The following is a 17,040-nucleotide window of genomic DNA, read 5'->3' on the forward strand; positions in this document are numbered from 1 at the left end:
ACGACAATTATAATACCCACAACAGCACATGTCAAATACAAGATAATCTGAATATGAAGCTGTGCTATACTTTGCTTGGACTAATAGCACACTAACCTTGTCAAGGGGTATATTTTCCATCATAGCACACCACTGGCTTTGGGTAAGACCAAGACCATAAAAAAAGCGTATTATTGTGCGATCATAATGTTTTCATAACCAGAAAATGGAACTGCTTATAACCATTCCTAGCATGAGAAGGACTGATGACAAAACGTTTTCGGCTAGAGAAGTAGAAAAGACTATCAGCAAAAGGCCAATTTAGTGGTCTGTCAAGTTGTCGTGGGAGTGGTTATAACAAGTGCCGGTATATTGCTAATGTGAAAACATTATGTGCCCTCAGTGACACGCGTGTGCAGCACTTCAGTGCAGTTCAAATAAGAAGATCTGGTTATACGGCGATGACCTTGTTCTCTATCTCCGACACTCCAGTTTCCTGATCTCTCTCTTTCTCTCCTCTCTCTCTCCCTCTCTCTCCTCTTTCTCTCTCTTTCTCCTCTCTCTCTCTCTCTCTCTGTCTGCATTGAGCTCACTTATCTCATGGGCAACACAATGCATGATGCACCCATTCCCCCATTGCCATACCTTTTGCACTGTGCTCGTAAAGGTGAAAAGTGTGCCTGAGTGGGAGTGAGTCCTCTCCTTAACGTCAAATCCACACTAAAACATCATGACACAGGATACACACACGAGGAACGCTGCCATCACAATGAGCTGATGAGTGCAAGAGTGAGAACACTTCCTGTAACCCATAACTGCCACTGTAGGTTTGTCCTCATCTTGAGATCATACCTATCAGTGTTTTTATATAGCACATTAGCAGACTAGCTTGGTGATTGATGGACCTCTCTCTCTCTCTCTTTCTCTGTAAATGACCTGAAGGGGTTGGTGTGCTTTTGGGCTGCCACAATTTTTTAATCTAATACTAGGCCTACATTACATAGAAGTTGTATTATACATAATGACAGTCACTGATGAATGATGTTCCCTTTATCACATATAATCTCCGTAATCACTCAGAAGACAGTAAATGCCTCAGTCGTCACAGCCATTACACATACCTAATGAATCCATGATAGAACACATTAATAACTGCAAGCTTTTGTCACCTTTGCTGTACACATTTCCAATAAGAAAAGCTTTGTGTTTGGATGCAAAAAACAGTAGTGACAATGACCTGATTTACAGAGGGAACTGACTGGCCTGACAAACGGTGTTTCTCGAGTATTTTCTTTATTCTAGATGTTGCCTGTCTTTGCTCTGATTGGTAGAGTTGACCAGATTGTTGGTAGAGGTCCACCAATCACAGATAAGGACCGCCCGAAAGGGACCACTGATGCGGAGAGTCAAGAAGATCCCAGCATGATGGGAAGACTGGGGAAAGTGGAGAAGCAGGTATGGAGGACGTGGATTATGATCTGAATGTTCTCCTTTCACATGCTGACAATGTATGGTGCTTATGCAACATAAGTTATACTTTCTAGCTAACTACAAATACTAAGATTATATAATATCAATTGACACGGTTTACAAACATTTATGGTTATGGTTAGGGGTTTGGCTTGGTTAAAGCTGCAGTTGGCAAGATTTTTTTGATCATATTCACTGAAACCAACACTATGCTCCGACAGAACATAAATCAGCCGGTTTTAGAAAAAAACCTGCACTTCTACCTCCACCTAGAGCCTGTTATTTGTTTTGCAAAAATCCACAGCTTCCGGTTCTTCTGGTCCAATCAGAGCAGGGCTGTGTGAGATCTGACTGTTAATCACAGTCTGGTGCAGTCTGGTGCGCACTGACAAGCTTGATGAGAGGGTGCTCGGTGGTAGTGGGGGAGGGGCATGGAAGTTGTAAACATTCAAAATTTTGCCTAAGTCCCCTCAATCTGTCAGACTTGCCAACTGCGGCTTTAAGTTGATGTTTTGTAATTGTTCAAGACTGAAATTTCAACAAAGCCTCTGTAAAGTCTGTGAAAATGGACTTGCCTTTGGCCTCGCTTGAGTCAGTGAGGTAAGCCAGAATGGTTGAGCGTGTACTTTGGGGGCAGCTGAGTGGTGCAGCTGAACATTTTGATTTTCCTCATGACAGGTGATGTCAATGGAGAGAAAGCTTGACTTCCTGGTGAATATCTATGTCCAGAGAATGGGCATCCCACAGTCGGAGACGGACGCCTATTTCAGCTCCAAAGAGCCGGACCCCGCGCCTCCCTACCACAGTCCGGTGGAGCACCTGGAGAAGACCGGCTCCATCACCAAAATCATCCGCTCCGGCAGCTCCGTCGGGCAGAAGAACTTCGACCCTCCTCCCTCCACCTGCCTCAACCAGTCTCACTGCCCCCCCTCCACGTCCTGGCACCCTCACCCACACCCCCACTCGGACGGCCCCCATCACAGCCAGGGCGCCTCGCCTGTGGGTGACCCCTCCCTAGTGCGCATCCCACCTCCCCCCGCCAACGAGCGCTCCTGTGGGGGCCACAATGGTCACAAGAGCGGCCACCACTCACGGGGTGCTGGAGGAAAAGGAGGAAGAGGAGGAGGAGGAGGAGGAGGGGGAGAGGAGGCCAAGGCCAGGGAGGCCCAGGGAGGCTTGGCGCAGGCGGAAGCAGAGAGCGACACCTCCATCTCCATCCCGTCCGTAGACCACGAGGAGCTGGAGCGCTCCTTCAGCGGCTTCAGCATCTCCCAGTCCAAGGAGAACCTGGAATTCCTCAACAACGACTACTTCAGCAACACAACCCGCTGCACCAAGGCACGGCCGTACATCGCCGAGGGCGAGTCGGACACCGACTCAGACCTCTGTGCCCCCTCGCCACACTCGCCCACAGGGGAAGAGGCGTACGGGGACAGAGGCTGGACCGCTCCCAAGTAAGCTCCCCCGACAGATACGTGTGATGGGAGAAGATCAGTAAAGGCCACTTAGTCCAAATGTGACCGGTTGGTACGCTAAACTGCATGTTACCAATGTCTGTAAACTGTCCAGGGCTGACATCAGCACAGTGACTCTGTGACACTGCTCAGACATGTCTGTGGGTCAAAATGTGTTCCAACAACGGATGCCAGTGTGCAGTTTCTGCAACAGAAATCAACTGGCCTCTGATGGACAGAAGGAGATAAAGAAGCTGTTTTTATAGACAAGAGGTGTCTGCTTATCATAATGGGAATGTCTTTGTCCACCTGACACAAAAACATATGTTTGTCTGTCTGCATTCACACACGCACACACACACACACACACACACACAAACAACATATGTTTGTCTGTCTGCATTCACGCACACACACACACACACACAAACAACATATGTTTGTCTGTCTGCATTCACGCGCACACACACACACACACACACACACACACACAAACACACACACACACACACACACACACACACACACACACAAACAAACTCACACACACATACTCATCTGAAAATGTTCACAACTGATTGTTTTTGAAAACCATTCCAAGGCAAACTCATCACCTCTATCTCCATGTGAATGTATCAATACATGTGACATTATAAGAGAAGGAGTTTTTTTCTGTCCACTGTTGATGATGTTGATGATGTCCATGCTCTATTATTATTTTCTAAAACACGGGAGATTCACTTGGATACACTTGAAAATGCAAACTATCCTTGAGTTAACACAATTTTCTAAAATGTGCATGTGGATTAGAACAACTATTTCAAATAGAATGTATATTTAAAATGAATTTAATAAGAATATTGCCAGAGGTTAAGAAACATAATATTTTGTTGATAACCTTTTGAAGGCAAATTGGTCTCTTTTTTAGTGTGTACTCAAACTATATAGAAATTGCTGAGAATTACTACACCTTCATACAACACTAACATCGGCCCACTGGACTCTTGCACACATGCGCCAGCACACTGCATGTACACACACACATACACGTGAGCACATGCACACATGTGCACACACACACACACACACACACACACACACACACACACACACACGTGAGCACATGCACACACACACACACACACACACCTATGCACACATTCATACATATAACATACATACAGTATACATAACTGTGTAATCCACCATCCACAAAATCAACAGCATATTATGCATTAACAAGTTCCATTGTCACTATTCAATCTGTTCTAAAACATAAACAGGAGGTGTGGATGTTTGTTACTGTTGTTTACAGTCAACATTCTCTTTAACACAATCACAGGGGTATTTCATTGAGTGGAATACTTAAGCTTTAGGTGAGATGCTTCAGCTTCTGTCATTTATTGTGCCCTGCCCTTTAAGTGGTCTTGTTGGGTAAACAACAAGCCACACACGTCCACTGTCAATATCACTACACTCTCAGCCTTAAGAACACCCAGGCCACTTCATAGAGTAGTAACATATGGTGGCAAGAAATCAAACATGATGTGAAACTATGATAACAAGACAAAAACATGACAACCTAAACGGCGAAGATAGATTATACAAAAACAACATCGCTGGCAAGGAGGCGAGAGGAATGGAGCATTGTGATAAGTTAGTAGCCTCTCCTCATCTGCTGAAGGCAAACTGGGTTTAAATGGGTTCCTGTTTGCCTTGGTAGGTAATCCTCGTGAACAACTCTCACATCGGTCAGCAGAGAGATCCAGAGTGTCCTGTTCAGCACCACGGTGAGAGTGAGATATCAAACTGAAGCCCATGCTTAAACACAAATCATCTACATACCGAGGACCGACAAACAAGCTAGTGAAGCACATTTTATAGTAAATTGTCACCAGACCTCTGTCTGACTGACCAATGAATTTGCTTTTTGAAATACCCATTGTATTAAAGGCACTAAAACTCATTCGTTTGCATTTTAAAACACTGTGCTGGTATTTTATGAATTTGCTTTACTGCTTTATTCACTCTAAGCCATCTGGACGTGCATTGTGCAATGCCTACACCAAATCTCAGTCTCACAGTCTTCATTTGACAGTCTTCAGTGACCATTTTCAAAGCAATTATTTTCTTTCACATGACAATATTAATCATAAAAATAGTGTAACTGCATGCTTTACATACTGTACTATAGGAGATATTAAATAGTTATGTTATACTGGTCAGAATCATACCAGAGTGGAAGGGAGCTTGGCACGACAGGGATCATGATGGTTATAATTGCTTAACTGAGGTATCTGGAACTGATTAAATTACTGTTTTTTACAGTATTTACATTGCACCAAAGTTAAATATTTGTCTGACCAATCAGACATCTTATTGCTCTTTAGTTAGCTGATTTACTCAACTCCAAGCCTACATTTGATCTTCCAAATGTAGAGGGATCCTGGACACCCACTATAAGAACAATGCCTTTGTGGTAGATAAACTGTAATATTCTATTATCTTCAAGACAGTTTATGTTGTTTTTGCAGCTTACAGTCTAATATTCAAAGATGAACGCCAGCAATGACTTCACTTACTATAAGATTTAAACATAGTACTCAACTCACCATTGTTTTCTTAGTCCAGCTGTGTGATTCTCTGCCATGTACTTTCTTCGACTACTGGTATTTGTACTACATCTTACAAAACTATCAAATAGCAAAATGGCCTCCTAGTTTTCCTATCCATGGTTTTAAACATCATGCCATGGAACAAAATCTGTGGCATTGTTTTGTCAGTGTTGACTGGGCCGCATCTGAAGCCCATGCCATGACTATTGATACGCACAGATTCGTTTCATTACAAAGATTATTTTTAGTCTTCCTTCTATCTGTTCAGAGTTGCATCATCCTTTGCCGAGTGACTTCCCACCTCTCTTTAGATGCTTTTCACACCATGCCTCTAAGGACCGCCACCGGCAATGACAAAAGGGACCACTTACCAATCGGGGGTGGGAAGTCATACATCTCCTGCCCAGTCTATGAGAAAGACTCTAATACTGATATCAGTGCCACCTCTGAAAGCAAATCACTGTACATACACAAGGCCCAGCATATAATGGCAGAATCAAATGTGCCATTCACCAAGTGTACTTGTGGTTAAGAGAAATTAACTTTGGGGCAAGAACATAATAGTCTGAAGCATTCAAATGACCAGTGATTTTGTCAGTACACCAGTGGTATGCCTTTCGCAGACCTTTAAAGTGGCACTGATAGTGTCACTGGATTGGCAGTCTTGGGCAGGAAGTCTTCTCATAACAGGAAGTCTTCTCATTTCAGAATGGGAATGAAACCTTAGGTGCAACCTGTTCAATCAGGGAACATGTTTTTGGAATGAATCCTGGCACAGTGCACAATGAAGAATGCTTGTTATGGTGAATTAAATTCTGTTATTTTTTAGTTTTTTCTTCTTTCAAATCTTTAAATGTCATGGATATTGTTCATCACAGCTGCCTTTGCTTGGTAAAGACTTCATTTTTCCAAAGATGATACTGTATTTTGCTAAAAAAAAAAGGAAAGAAAACAAATTGCCTTGGATGTTACTAATGTGTCTCGGATGCTTTGCTTTGTCCATGTGTTTTGTTCTCTGGTATCCATCATGGCACTATGTTCTCCCCTTGACAACACAATATTTGCTTGTGAATGTACCGTACTCTTGAATGCCGTCTCACTCTAGCTGTCCTGTTGTCATGTGCAAGCCTCCCTGTCCCTAGTCAATAACCAACACACACAGCATGCACACTGTAGACGTTCACCAAGGCCAGAAAAGAGAGAGCAGTCATTCCAGGCAGACTACAGTAGTTTCTCCAGTCCCAACAGTGTCTTGTTAGGGGTTTTCATTTGAAATCATTTTGCTTGCTTTTGTGCAAATCAGACCCCTAATTGCTCAGCTACAAAGCTAAAAGGCTTGACCATTCTCATAGGCGTATCGTGTTTGTATTGCTGTACAAGCTATTCTGTATGCTAGGCCTGTACAGAGACGGTTCTAAAGATGCTGTAGAGATTAAGGAACCCCAGGAACAAGGCTGTTCTCCCCATCCCCTGTTGGCCAACACGTGGAGGAGTGAGAAAGCGAGTCAGATAGAGAGCAATACCACACAGATCACATGCATGTCGTGGAAGCCTGCAAGCCTTACTTTTCCTTTAAAGAGTGACACTTTTCCTTATTTATGTTTACAGCCAATATGTTTTGGTCAACAGCAATGCTTGCATTAGCAAACATGTAAACAAACAGACAAAAAAAAACTAAACATCCACTATTTGAACTCTTGAATGCTCCAAAGCTGCCATGGCAATGTTATTTTATTTCATCCATGATTTGTTTTAAAAAGAAAAAAAAAACAATAAAAAAAATATTTTTTAAACCACTGCTTGCCAGCATGTCTTGAACAGCTGAATGCCATGATATAGCTTTTACCTATTATGTAGCATATCTATTGTGTAGTAAGACACTCAAATCCATGACACCATGGAAACTGTACAATAAACTTTGTATATCATAACGTTGTGGTGTTCGTGTTTGTTCAGTGTAAATTGCTAGAGATCATTTTCCTGGCAGTTTCTCTTGATACGTGCTCTAATTAAAACAGCCACTAAAATTGAACACCAGCAGACGTCAAGCCATACTTAAACGTCAGCAGCTAAAACCAATGCTTGGAGTTGTTAATGAAACAGTGCACGGTGCTCTGTAAAGCCCTCGTCTGCCAAGGGAGCTAAGTGGGAAAGGTGCTGAAGGTGCTGCAGTGCCCTCTGCTGCTGTCGGCCGTGTCGCTGCAGCACTTTTTCCCTCGTTGGAGCAGGAGAGGGTAATTAACAGTCACATCCTTAGGTGATTAACTGCCACTCCACCGGCAGATTATGAGTCTGAAGGGGCAACGAAAGTAGCTCTTACAGGGAGTCCCATTGCAAGCTGCTGCTCACTGCGTTGTCAAGGTAGCTTACATGTGTTCATTAATGTTACCTTCATCTCTTGACTAAACAGATCTCCCTGATTTTACTCTGAGGGTGGTAGGCTATCAATACACTGGGCCTTTCAATTCAAATCTTGCAGTGGTTATCAAAGGGCCAATGTCTGTCAGAATGGACAGGTGTTTTCAAAATCAATACAATAATGGTTTGGTATATTGTATAAAAAAGAGTCTCTTTTTTATATAATCCCAATCCTCCCCTACCTTTCTTATGCAGCCCTTGCCACTTAATCTACTAAACCCTTCTTCTACTGCACTTTTTACCCCCCCCCCCCCCCCCCCCCTAAATGCACAAATAGGCTGACACCAGACATAATTTCACTGCATATCTTACATCCAGTACCTATATGCATGTGACAATAAACTTCCTTGTATCCTTGTATCCTCTTCCTCTGACTGATAATGGGCTATAACTGGCATGTCATAATGCCAAATGACACAAATACTGACTCATGGTGAAGCATGTGGCTTTGTCATTACTGAACTCATTCACTAGGGGGCGGACAACATGCAAATGTCATATTCTGTCCAAGTCACAGCGTGACTCATGATCGGACTCTTGAATGTTGAATGATTGGAAAAAAAACAGCAAAGAGACAAGAGATTAGGGGAGAAGGTGTGTTGGGAAGAAATTAAAAAAATGAAATACACTCAACTCCCTCTCTCTCTCCAAAAGGCCCATCATCTGTGAAACAGAGACTGACAGAAACATTGATCATGCGCTTGATATCCTGTTTTCCATTGCCAGTTTCATTCTGATACATTTGTGCATGGGTGACTTGGAGGGATTGTTTATTTCATTGCTGTTTTCTTAATGTTTTTTTTCTGACGGAAAAGGAAGACTAGAGTTTGCACACGTGTCCACCCATTGTCATCCTATATTTGTGTGAACTGCTTCTGGATAGGGTGGTGGTATAGCTTATATCACTATTCAAACAGAAACTTTGAATCAATGGTACAGTATGTTGAGTTACTTCATAAGTCAGTGGAGAAATCATTAGAGTGTCCTTGAAGAAGACACCTCAAATGTGTTTCCACATGGCCACATAGACGCACTGTCTACCCTCTGGACAACATGAGTGGTATTATTGATGTTCAGTTTTCTGCTTCATTGAGCCCAGTGGTCCCTGAGGTTTGAGTTTGGTTGACGCATCAAAAAAACAGCATTGGCAGTGTCTTATCGGTCCTGACTGAGTTGAGGGTTAAGGGTGTAACAAAAAGCTACTGATAATTACTGATAATTACAGTTGAATGATTTCAATCTACATACCCAAACTGAATTCTAGTGATGGGAATGATTAGAAGTAAACTGAGCTTTTGCCATAATTATTTCAAAACAAGGAATTTATTAATAGACAAAATTAATTTATTAATAGACAAAATGATAATTGAAAACTTTGATTCTTTGTTGCGTATTGCATGAAAAATCTGAACAAATTAAAGTAAACACATGTGACGTATGTGTATATATGTGTGTCTTTATGTGTGTGCAAACTTGTTTCACTGCATTTGCCTGTTTTGCAAGTGCTGTCCCCAAATTCACTTTCCCATGTCCCATGTCTTAGACATTTTCAGACACATATTTTACAGACACATTTCAAGAATTTCTGACAGGTGATCATCAAGATGGATGACTGTGGACATGATTAAATTTTTAGAGGTTCATAAACAAGACACCACCCCACCTCCTCAGCACACACACACACACAAATCAAGGTGGTGGTGAAGGATGTAATAGATTCTGAGGGCTGATGACAGTAACTACACAAGGCACCAAAGTCACAGAGAATTGTATTGAATGGCCGAAGGCTTGCAGCGTCCCCAGATGGATTGAATGGATGCTGAGTGTTTTCATTATGCGTCTGAGTGAATGGCTGCCCCCTTTCTCCTCCGGCAAAAGTCATCCTCGTCCGGAGAGTGAGTGAGAGCACAAGAGATGGAGACAGAGAGAGACAAAATGGTTGGGGTTTGGAGGGCATCATTGCGCTTCAGTTATCTTTTCAGGAGGGGAGAGGAGGGGGGTTGATAAAAGCATGTGAAAGTCATTCTGTGTCATTCAAGTGAAACATTGGTGGATGTTATAAATGGCAAGGTATTTGAGACAACGCACAGCCATGCTATGGGATGTCCAGACCGGTCGGACAGCAACTGACACTGTAAGCTGTAGAGTGAGCTGGTGAGTGTCAGTGACAGAGACCGGGGCACTAAAGTTTGCTTGAAGTAACGTTAAGGATGAAAATCTGAACGATCTCAACAAACACAATTCAACATAAAGATCAGCATAATTGGAGGTAGAAGAACCAAAATCAAACAGGATGCATAGAAGACTGAAGTGTTGGAGGAAAATGCCATGCCTCTGTCTTGCACTTATCGTCTGTTTCTTACCACCTACAGGTAATGTAGCACTTTCAAGGATTTTTTCACTCTTTGTGTCTGTGGTGTCTCTTCTTATTATTTGTTAACATTCTAAAGACTCTTGCTGTCATTTGTCTACAGCCTCAGATTCCATTATCTAATCACAAACAAATTGTTTATGTAAAAGAAAGGATAGACATAATCATAATAGGTCACAGAAATCCATCATGAATGTATTTTAAACTCACTCTTAAGAACTGCCAGGTGATGAACAAATTAAGAAGCTAAATTGATAAATTGTCACCCAAACAAATAAAAAGGTGACCATTTGTATACACTATAGTTTTCTGTGTTAATTTCCCCTCCTCATCTCCTCTTAATTCATCTTCACATCTTAATTCAATCTTCACATCATCCTTGACATTCTTCATTCTTTACCTCCTTCTTTTGCTCTCTGTCATTCGTTTATGAGCTGACAAAAAAGCACATATTATGGTGATGTATGCTCTTTACAAGGTAATCGACAGCTACGAGAGGCATGCTGTGTTATGAGCTTTGTGAGGGTTGGGGTAGATGGTGGTTTGGTGTTTAACATATGTGGTCATACCAGGTAAGCATCACTGACTGATGTTTCATTTTTTTATGTACTCAATGGTTTTTAAAAGTAAAATCTTTCCATCACTCTCTCTCTCTCTCTCTAGCTGCTACTTTGAGCATGCCCAGGGCTCAGGCGGAGGGGAGACTGCTACAGACGTTGTTCACTAGCTATAATAAACTGGCTCGCCCTGTGGCCAACATGTCAGAGGCCGTGCGTGTTCGCTTTGGCCTGTCAATTGCTCAGCTCATTGATGTGGTAAAAGTCCCCATGTTGCTTTTCCTTATGTTGTCTGTTTTTTTTAATGCAGAGTAGTGTGAGTGACTTGTTTAACTTGTACTGTATCAATTGGCTTGTATGACTTTGTATGACCTAAGATAAATGTTGCTTTCATAACATGGGTGACCAATGAGTGGCGTGGTGTTTTTTTGTTTGTTTTAAAAAACAGGATGAGAAAAATCAAATGATGACCACTAATGTCTGGCTGAAACAAGTGAGTGGCTTTTAGATCATAATGATGATTGAAGTATTTGTTATAAAAATCCATTTTATTCAACTGAGCAACATCTCTACACTCCCCTGTTGTACGCCTACATTATCAAACAAAGTGAGCATGATTGTTCTGAACAGCCTAATCATTTGGTGTACAGAACAGACCTGACAGATAACATTATTGTGAGAGCTGACTTTATCCTTCATTTCCTTCTGTTGCCATGGAAGTTTGACATTATCATCTGAAGCATAACAAATGAAAATCTCTGTGGGATATTGGGGTCATCACGCTGTCAGACCATGTTATTAGACTGTCCATTGTCAATGTGTCGTCAATAAGCCACACAAAAGAAGTTAGTGCTATGTGTCTGTCTGTAAGGCACTAGGAAATAAACCGAACATTTATGAGGGGAATTTTATGAAGAAAGTCTTAAAATGACCTCTGATGTTTTTTTCACCAGGAATGGTATGATTACAAGCTGCGATGGAACCCTGCTGATTATGACAATGTTACTTCCATGAGAATTCCATCTCAGTTTATATGGAGACCAGATATAGTTCTCTACAATAAGTATGTTAACATTAAAAAGTATTTTTATTGTATTGTTGTTTCGATAGATGATTAATTCAGATTGTATTCCTACTGAGCCACAGATGGCCTGTTTACTAAATGAAATCACCTTAACAGTTTTAAGTGGACACCATCGGAATTTTGTCACTTCCTTTGATCAAAGAATACACAATAACTATAACCATTCTGACCTATTTAGAACTGTGGATTCCCCCCCATGAAACCGTTCTGTCTTTTCTCTTTCCAGTGCAGATGGAGACTTCACTGTGACTCATTTCACCAAGGCCCATTTGTTTCATGACGGCAGGATCACGTGGGTGCCGCCTGCCATCTACAAAAGTTCGTGCAGCATCGACGTTACCTTCTTCCCCTTTGACCAGCAGAACTGCACCATGAAATTTGGCTCTTGGACCTATGACCGCGGCAAGATCGACCTGGTCAGCATGTCCAACTACGTAGACCAGAAGGACTACTGGGAAAGTGGGGAGTGGGTGATTGTGAATGCCGTGGCCACTTACAACATCAAGAAGTACAAGTGCTGTTCGGAGATCTACTCGGACATCACATATTCTTTCCTAATTAAAAGGCTGCCGCTGTTTTATAGCATCAATCTCATCATGCCATGTCTCCTCATCTCCTGTTTGACCGTGCTGGTCTTCTACCTCCCCTCGGCCAGTGGCGAGAAGGTCCAGCTGTGCATCTCCGTGCTCCTTGCCCTCACTGTCTTCCTCCTGCTCATCACCGAGATCATCCCGTCCACGTCGCTGGTCATCCCGCTCATCGGCGAGTACCTGCTCTTCATCATGATCTTTGTCACGCTCTCCATCATCATCACCGTTTTCGTGTTGAACGTGCACCACCGTGCCCCACACACTCACTCCATGCCGCCGTGGGTGCGCTGGCTCTTCCTGGACGTGGTGCCCCACTTCCTGTGCATACGGCGGCCGAAACAAAAGCCAACGGACGCCCCTCCGCCAAGAAAAAGGATGAGCAGTACGCCCTCGTTTGCCGGGCAAGAGACGGAGCTGGATCTGGCTTCTTCACACTCCCCCAGAGCCAGCCTCGTGCCCAGAGGCAGCTCATCATCTCTGGGTCCGCTGCCACAGAGGCACCCTTCCCTCCAGTCCACTTCCAGCCAGTACCTGGCCCTTCACGAGGAGGCCTCTTCGCCTACTCACCTGGTGTTGCGGCCGGAGTCTGCTGGGGATCGGAGACCTTACGCCCGGGCCAAAATGCGCTCCCTCAGTGTACAGTACGGCCTGCGGGAGAGGGATCACGAGGCGGCCCGTGCCAGCACTCGGCACCGCTCCAGAAGCATCCAGTATTGCTGCATCCACGAGGAAGAGGACACAGCGGGTATTGGCGCCAAGCCTCCACCCTTGACGCTGGCCCAGGGACCCCCACCACTGACGAACAGCAGACCGTCAGCATGGAAGTGGAGGATGCCAAAGTCCAAGTCAGCTCTATCTCTGAGTGCTATGAAGGAGCCCCAGCCCACCTTGTCTCCTGCCATGAAAGTGGCCATTGAGAGTGTGCAATACATTGCTGACCACCTCAGAGCAGAACATGCAGATTTTTCTGTAAGTGCTTACATTCATGATATGATGTTATAGGGCACTCTTTTAAACAGAAAAACTGCCACTCACCTGGTAAATACTGTACAGCAGACCTCTCCTTGACTGTTAATCGTATTTATCACCCGGAGAGAAGAAATTGCTAAATGTAAAGCCGGCCCTGGTTAGCATGGTTACCTCCGCTGCTCGTCGGGGAGTTTTTGCCCCTTGCCCTCGTCCATTAATTCCGTATAACAGGACACCTCGGCGGCCGTTATCCCTTACTTATCACCCGGAGAGAAGAAATACTCTTTTCTGATTGGCTGACGGGTGGCCTTTAATTCTGAATAACAATATCAATGCTTATGAATGGTAACTATAACAACCATAGTAGGACGACGGTTGCAGCGCTCTAGAATCTTTTGGTTGCAGGCTTTCCAACAATGGAATCAACTGTAAACAAGCTAACTGTCCATGCTAAAGTTGTACAACAAGCTGAACTAGTGAGCTTCTTTTTAAACAGAACCGCGTGTTTCCAGTGTTTACAGTGGCAACCGGGTGATAAGCGGGATAACGGCCTCCGAGGTGTGTCCAGTTATACGGAATTAATGGACTTGGGCCCTCGTCCATTAATTCCGTATAACAGGACACCTCGGCGGCCGTTATCCCTTACGTATTACGTATAGAAATAACACACTGATGAAAGATTTCAATACTTTGTGTGATTCCAAGATGTATGATTCCAAGTGAGTCCATGACGTCTCCATGCCTGTTCTATTTTCCAGGTGAAAGAAGAATGGATGTATGTGGCGATGGTCATTGACCGGATCGATCTTCCTGTGGGTGTTCATATTGGTGTGCATTATGGGTACAGCAGGGCTGTTTCTCCCTCCCTGGTGGTCTGGAATGATATAATTCAAGATCATTTCAGTTACAGTAAATAGTGTAAAGAATCCTTTCTGTTAATTACAGTGCATGAAAATGCACTGTACTGTTCTTCCTAGGCAACTTCTTCTTATTATTAATATTATTCCGCTTACCACTTTTTCCGAACGCAATTTCTCTTGAACAGTTTAACTTAGAAACTTCATTCAAACTTTGTAACGTAGGTCTTCAAACAGTCTTTTCAACTTTGAAACTTTTATACTTGAAAAACTTTTTAAAAATCCCCATAGACTTAACATTGCCGATTATGACATCATAATACGGCCATTAAGCAATTAGAATCCTATGGCAGGTGTTCAGGCCACCTACAGCCTCAGGCTTTAAGCATACAATCTGGGTCAATTAAGACTACACATCCTATTCAACTGTTTCCTCTGCCCAAAACTGTTTCAAAATAAAAGTCCTCACTACAATAATCCACTGTTAAACAATGTAACCCATTAAACTACTGAACTTTTTACATTCAACTTTTAAACAGTCTACTTTTAAACTATCATTAAACTATCTATCTATTAAACTAGCTGTCTATCAACAACTTTTAAACTATCTACATTCAACTTTTAAACTTTTAAACTATATACATTCACTAGCTGTCTATCAACAACTTTTAACTTGTCATCAACTATGTCAACACTTTTCATCAACTATGACTCCTACCCACTGTAGCTAGTTAGCATGGTTAGCAAAGTTAGCATGTTAGCATTGCTAACATTGTTAGCATTTTTAACAAAACTGCTAAAAATGATTAGCTAGGTTAGCTAAGTCACATGGTTAGCATAGTTAGCATGCTAACATGTTAGTTAGCATTTTTAGCAAAACTGCTAAAAATGATTAGCTAGGTTAGCTAAGAAACATGGTTAATATAATTAGCATGCTAGCATGTTAGCATGCTAGTTAGCATAGTTAGCATAACTGCTAAAATGATTAGCTAAGTTAGCTAAGTAACATGGTTAGCATGTTAGCATGCTAGTTAGCATTTTTAGCAAAACTGCTAAAAATTATTAGCTAAGTTAGCTAAGTAACATGGTTAACATAGTTAGCATGCTAACATGTTAGCAGCTAAGTAACATGGTTAACATAGTTAGCATGCTAACATTGCTAGCATATTTAGCATGTTTAGCAAAACTACTAGAAAATTATAGTTAAGTTAGCTAAGTACCATGGTTAGCATGTTAGCATTGCTAGCACTGCTATAAAACATTAGCTAAATAACATGGTTAGCAGAATTAAAAATCTTAGCATAACTGCTAGCAAACATTAGAGCTGTTCCAACTTTCAGTTATCGTCAAATATCTACCTATACACAGCCATTAAACTATTTGAATATCAACATTCATTAAACTGCTAGAAAACGTTAGCTAAGTAACATGGTTAGCAGGTTAGCATTGCTAGCACTGCTATAAAACATTAGCTAAGTAGCATGGTTAGCATAGTTAAAAATCTTAGCATAACTGCTAGCAAACATTAGAGCCATTCCAACTTTCAGTTATCGTCAAATATCTACCTATACACAGCCATTAAACTATTTGAATATCAACATTCAGTCTGTCAACAACTTTTAAACTATTTACCTTCAACTTTTAAACGGTCTACTTTTAAACTATCATTAAACTATCTATTAAACTAGCTGTCTATCAACAACTTTTAAACTATCTACTGTCTATCAACAACTTTTAAACTATCTACATTCAGCTTTTAAACAGTCTACTTTTAAACTATCAACTTTTATTAAGCTATGCAACCACCATGCCTATCCTAGCATCACCGTAGTAACCATCTCTGTATTATCTGTTTTAAAGGAACACGCCACCCAAAATCAGTAGTAATATATGTTCTTACCTTAACTTTCACGAGTTGAGTCATACCTCTCCCGCGCCGGTAGGTGCACTCAAACGCTCTGTCGCGCGGCGCGAATGTGTTAGCATGTTGCTATGCTAGCGGGCTCTGCCGTGGCCGTAGAGAGAGGAACATAGCAGTAATCAAACACCTCCATTTTTTCCCTACTTAAATACAGTTGCACGAGTAGTTGATAAAAATGTGTACGTCACACAACATGAAACGTGGCGATTTTCCAAGCGAATAAACAGGAGAACTACAATGTGTGGCGCAATAGCACTTGGGAGTACTTCGACCTAGCGTGGTAATATTATTAACACCTAATTGTAGATCCTATCCACCACAGAGTTTAGAATCCATGCTGGATCGACCCTCAGCCTCTCCCTCCCCTCTGAGCGAGAGAGAGGCACACACACTAGAGATGCGCTGATGGGCTATTATTTCAACCATAACTGCATAGCAAAACTTATCATCCATCAGCCATCCATCAGCACCAAAGTTTGTTGACCAATTTTCAAAACTGCACCCGCCCACCATCCGTTGGTTGTTTTAATGTAGGCTATATGGGTGATGCAGCGCTGCTGACGTGAGGCTAGAAAGCCCTTGCCTGTTCTAGAAAGACTGATCTAATGCAGCAAATATATTAAAAGGCTGAAGTCGTACATTGGCTAGGCCTATCCCCAGAATATCAGCAGCAAACTCAGTCTCTGTCGCGCAAAACAGTCTCCAAATAAAACGCACATCGGCCTGTTGCCTATTCACAGCTTGTGACAATATAT

General features: G+C 42.3%; 2 protein-coding genes and 1 pseudogene across 4 annotated transcripts in view; all 3 read left to right on the forward strand.

Moving 5' to 3' along the window:
- The window catches only part of LOC143103704 (potassium voltage-gated channel subfamily KQT member 2-like), a 43,926-nt gene extending 41,019 nt beyond the window's left edge, over positions 1–2,907 (forward strand). For all 3 annotated transcript variants that reach the window (XM_076267492.1, XM_076267490.1, XM_076267491.1), the window contains 3 exons: positions 1,311–1,434; positions 2,128–2,518; positions 2,576–2,907. In XM_076267492.1, the coding sequence (XP_076123607.1) occupies positions 1,311–1,434; positions 2,128–2,518; positions 2,576–2,907 (847 nt within the window). The remainder of the gene's footprint in view (positions 1–1,310; positions 1,435–2,127; positions 2,519–2,575) is intronic.
- Positions 1–17,040, forward strand: part of stmn3 (stathmin-like 3) — a 338,540-nt gene that overhangs the window by 208,386 nt on the left and 113,114 nt on the right. The window lies entirely within an intron of this gene.
- LOC143104907 (neuronal acetylcholine receptor subunit alpha-4-like) lies at positions 10,988–14,395 on the forward strand (annotated as a pseudogene).

The sequence above is a fragment of the Alosa pseudoharengus genome, unplaced genomic scaffold, assembly GCF_046254945.1.
Source record: "Alosa pseudoharengus isolate Yale_2024_CS ecotype anadromous, Long Island Sound unplaced genomic scaffold, YU_APseudo_1.1 YU_APseudo_1.1_scf_5, whole genome shotgun sequence".
Lineage (NCBI taxonomy): Eukaryota > Metazoa > Chordata > Actinopteri > Clupeiformes > Clupeidae > Alosa > Alosa pseudoharengus.